At 39.3% G+C, this 5,340-nt stretch overlaps 1 protein-coding gene across 1 annotated transcript; it reads left to right on the top strand.

Moving 5' to 3' along the window:
• Positions 1 to 2,561: 2,561 nt before the first annotated feature.
• On the top strand, positions 2,562 to 3,545 carry LOC141246949 (olfactory receptor class A-like protein 1). Its single transcript, XM_073669173.1, has one exon. It carries the CDS (start codon positions 2,562 to 2,564, stop codon positions 3,543 to 3,545), a length of 984 nt encoding a protein of 327 aa, XP_073525274.1.
• The last annotated feature ends 1,795 nt before the right edge of the window (positions 3,546 to 5,340 follow it).

Below are 5,340 nucleotides of genomic sequence, written 5' to 3'. Positions count from 1 at the left end.
CTTTGCTTATATAGCCATTTTCCAAGACCCATAATACTTTCAATTTTAGGGATATGGGGCTTTGTAAGGGCTTATTTTTTGCAACCTAAGCTGATGTTTTGTGCTGATCCCATTTTAGGATAGATATGATGTTTTAATCACCTCCTATTGCATTTTATTGAAATGTTGCGGGGGCCAAAAAACATAATTCTGGCGTTTTGTTATTTTTCCCTTTACATCATTTCCAATCAGATTAATTTATTTTATATTTTGGGACTTTAACGAATGCAGCTATACTATATATATATATATATATATATATATATATATATATATATATATGTATATACTGTATATATATATACAGTACAGACCAAAAGTTTGGACACACCTTCTCATTTAAAGATTTTTCTGTATTTTCATGACTATGAAAATTGTACATTCACACTGAAGGCATCAAAACTATGAATTAACACATGTGAAATTATATACTTAACAAAAAAGTGTGAAACAACTGAAAATATGTCTTATATTCTAGGTTCTTCAAAGTAGCCACCTTTTGCTTTGACGACTGCTTTGCACACTCTTGGCATTCTCTTGATGAGCTTCAAGAGGTAGTCACCGGAAATGGTTTTCACTTCATAGGTGTGCCCTGTCAGGTTTAATAAGTGGGATTTCTTGCCTTATAAATGGGGTTGGGACCATCAGTTGTGTTGTGCAGAAGTCAGGTGGATACACAGCTGATAGTCCTACTGAATAGACTGTTAGAATTTGTATTATGGCAAGAAAAAAGCAGCTAAGTAAAGAAAAACGAGTGGCCATCATTACTTTAAGAAATGAAGGTCAGTCAGTCCAAAAAATTGGGAAAACTTTGAAAGTGTCCCCAAGTGCAGTTGCAAAAACCATCAAGGGCTACAAAGAAACTGGCTCACATGAGGACCGCCCCAGGAAAGGAAGACCAAGAGTCACCTCTGCTTTTGAGGATATGTTTATCCGAGTCACCAGCCTCAGAAATCACAGGTTAACAGCAGCTCAGATTAGAGACCAGGTCAATGCCACACAGAGTTCTAGCAGCAGACACATCTCTACAACAACTGTTAAGAGGAGACTTTGTGCAGCAGGCCTTCATGGTAAAATAGCTGCTAGGAAACCACTGCTAAGGACAGGCAACAAGCAGAAGAGACTTGTTTGGGCTAAAGAACACAAGGAATGGACATTAGACCAGTGGAAATCTGACTTTGGTCTGATGAGTCCAAATTTGAGATCTTTGGTTCCAACCACAGTGTCTTTTTGCGACGCAGAAAAGGTGAACGGATGGACTCTACATGCCTTGTTCCCACCGTGAAGCATGGAGGAGAAGGTGTGATGGTGTGGGGGTGCTTTGCTGGTGACACTGTTGGGGATTTATTCAAAATTGAAGGCATACTGAACCAGCATGTCTACCACAGCATCTTGCAGCGGCATGCTATTCCATCCGGTTTGCATTTAGTTGGACCATCATTTATTTTTCAACAGGACAATGACCCCAAACACACCTCCAGGCTGTGTAAGGGCTATTTGACCAAGAACGAGAGTGATGGGGTGCTACGCCAGATGACCTGGCCTCCAGAGTCACCAGACCTGAACCCAATCGAGATGGTTTGGAGTGAGCAGGACCACAGAGTGAAGGCAAAAGGCCCAACAAGTGCTAAGCATCTCTGGGAACTCCTTCAAGATTGTTGGAAGACCATTTCCGGTGAATACCTCTTGAAGCTCATCAAGAGAATGCCAAGAGTGTGCAAAGCAGTCATCAAAGCAAAAGGTGGCTACTTTGAAGAACCTAGAATATAAGACATATTTTCAGTTGTTTCACACTTTTTTGTTAAGTATATAATTCAACATGTGTTAATTCATAGTTTTGATACCTTCAGTGTGAATGTACAATTTTGATAGTCATGAAAATACAGAAAAATCTTTAAATGAGAAGCTATGTCCAAACTTTTGGTCTGTACTGTATATGTGTATATATATATATACAGTGCAGATCAAAAGTTTGGACACACCTTCTCATTTAAAGATTTTTCTGTATTTTCATGACTATGAAAATTGTACATTCACACTGAAGGCATCAAAAAGAGGCCGTTATCTGCCAGGAAAGATGCCAACTCGGCGTTCAAAGTTGCATCAAATGCAGGGACATGACATATGACGTAACTGCACGTCATATGTCATGAAGAGCTTACCGTAAATACTAGTCTACTTCCTTGCATATATTTACAAACCTGAAATGTTTGGGGACAGTTTAACGAGCAGTCTTTAGCTAGATTATTCTCAGATTCCAGAAAGTTTCTCCATTGCAAATATATTGCCTGCTTTTGAATTTTCACTTTTTCCCATTAATAAAAGGCAATTAACCTACAGAGCAACTAGACTGAATGCACCATATAATTTGTATATTTTACATAAGCTGATTTGTGATTATTTAATATTTGATTGTTCATCCTATCTTTTTTTTTATACCTTACTATGAATCCAATAAACCAAAGAAATTGTTACAAAAAATATATATATACCTATTTTATTGTAGGTTTCTGGTAGCCATTATGGAACTCCGAGTTATTATTAAAGCATTTGGATTTCTGCTATTGCTCATAATTGGAATACCGGGAAATGTCTTTATCTGTTTACAACTAACATACGTGAGAATCACTGAGAGAAAACTCCTTCCCACCAACATGATAATGGCAATTTTGAGTTTCTTCAACTTCTTTGTTCTCTTTTCTCGTATAATACCGCAGTCCCTTAATGCTTTAGGTGTTGAGGACTTGCTCAATGACACCGAGTGTAAGCTGGTCATATACACATACAGAGTAAGTCGAGCAATGTCAATTTGTATCACCTGTCTGCTTAGCTGCCACCAGTGTATTCTCGTTGCGCCAATGAAACAAATTTGGATTTATCTAAAACAAAAAGTAACACAAAGATCTGTGGTCATAATTCTGTCTTTCTGGATCATTAACCTTTGTACATATCCTTTCTTTGTCCTAAATGCCTATGCTACAAAAAATGGAACAACCTCAGTGTATACTCTCCATCTGGTCTACTGCGAAGCAGACTTCCTAAATTATAGATCATATATTTTGAATGGAATGTTTTATGCAGTTCGGGATTTCATTTTTATCACCGTCATGATTATGTCAAGCAGTTACATGGTGTGCATTTTGTTTTACCATGGAAGAAATATGAGAAGAATGATGGCCATGGACACATCCCAAAGGCGCATGGTGCATTACAAAGCCTCAATAGCGGTCATCTCATTGGTTACTTTGTATGTTGCACTATTTGGACTTGACAATTCATTGTGGATATATACATTAACATTGTCAAATGTGAGTCCAGACATGAATGATACTCGGATATTCTTAGCTTCATCATATGCTGCTTTAAGCCCAATACTAATAGTAGCCACCAACCCTAAACTTCAACTTAATTGGCTATTTTCACATAAACAGAAACCATTTCCAATTTCTTTAGAAGATCATGGACATGTAAAGTGCATTACGGAATGGAAAAGTAACAGTGGATAACATTTTTATAATTGTTTTCCAGGGTTAAAATCATCTGAACACGTAAAGGAACATCTGGTTAAATTTTTTTTATCATTTTCTGCAGAGAAAAGTATTGCAGCCAAAGTAAAATTGCTGAGTCGGGGCAAAAAGATTGCTTATGGAATCAGAAAAATTCCAGTGAAGTCATCACTATTTCTAAAAATGTTCATTTACGCTAAAATAATATAATGTAAAAAAATGATATTCCCAGCAGAGACTCTTACATGCTATTTACTTTCTTTAATGTAGACTTTTAGTAAATGCCACATTTATACTAAGCCAAATTAGCTCTGTTAAGGTGGAAACCTAGAGAATAATGTTCCAAAATATGAAAGTACTTATGCAGATATGATATTGTTTAATAAATAGTATTTCCCAGCCATACTATAATTAAGCCATGCTTTATTTTTCTCATTTTATGTACAATATAATGCAAATGAAATATAATAAAATACAAATCTATCCTTACCCATAAGTGCATATGTATTACATAAAGGAGTCATTAAAAGAGAAGATGTAGATGATTGCAAATAACAACATAAATTTGTAGGTATGTAGGTTTAAGCTAAACATTTCCGATTTAAAAGTAAATTATAAACGAGTTTGATTGTAATATAACTGTGTGGGTTATTTTGTTTACTGTAATAAACTTCAAGAAGCCAGGCCACAATTGTCCTTGGCATATGTCTGGTATAGGGGAGTGCATAGAAATCATGGGTTTCCCATAGCAAACGTCTGCATTGAGCCACCCCCTTCCCCCACCAAAGAAAAAAATCAGTGAAGTAGGATGGGTCAGGACACATACAGTAGGTGCAATTGTCTAACGGGTACTTTTAGATTCAGTGACACAGAAGCACAGAGCAGCCAGTACAGGGTTAATTAACAGGGGAGGTTTATGATAACAGGGTCAATCTCCACCTAGGGAGTAACATGGGAAAATATGGGGAAAAAACAAGGGAAAAGCAGGTAAAAGTCTGTCACTGACAGTTCACAGTTTAACTAGATGTAGCAGAGTTGAACCGGTTATAATCGACAGTTTTTTTACTTAGCTGACTCTTGCTCCTCACAAGGCAGTTGCCAGCTGATGCTGGTGTTGATTTTTCAGGCTTCCCCGCCCAAACAATGCTCCGTCTTATGGCGGCAGCGGGCGGTCTCCGGTTTTACCCGCTGAGCCCCTAGTCCTTAACACGGCACCTCACACGCCCGGCTCCACCGACCCTGCGTCTCTTCTCTAGTCGGCTTGACTCCTCCGGTCCACTGCACTCGGCTCTTGCTTCCTGTAGTGGAGCCAGGAGCCTGACCATTTCACGCTGCTCTGATGAGCAGGACCCAGCTCCGCTTTCCCGCGCAAACGTCCTCATCTGTTCCTCTCTCTCTACCCACGTCACCAGTCTCTTGGTTACCTGACCTCTCAGATCTCTCTCTGGACACTCCCCCAGCTTCCCAGTCACCTGACTCCCATACTCGCAGTCTGTCTTCCCCCTGCAACCAGAGGCACGGCCCCGGCAGTTCCGGATCCCTTGCTCTGAAAGCACTTACACCTCGGTCTTACCCCTTACACTCCCGCTCTCCTTTAACTCGCCATTCCACGGGCGAGAGTTCCTTCATCAAACGTTCACATTCTTGGACTTCCTGGATGATACAGTACCATATGAATTGATCTTGTTCGTAACGGTGAGGAGGCACTCCTGCTCTTGTCCGTTCTGAATAGAGATGAGCGCTGTTCGACTAGAACTGTTCGCCAATCTCAAATTCGAGCTGTTTTGGGCGGTGT

Source organism: Phyllobates terribilis, unplaced genomic scaffold, assembly GCF_046119375.1.
Source record: "Phyllobates terribilis strain yellow unplaced genomic scaffold, ASM4611937v1 Scaffold_2__4_contigs__length_985480577, whole genome shotgun sequence".
NCBI lineage: Eukaryota > Metazoa > Chordata > Amphibia > Anura > Dendrobatidae > Phyllobates > Phyllobates terribilis.
Note: the sequence above shows the minus strand (reverse complement) of the source record. Positions and strands in the feature narration are given on the sequence as shown.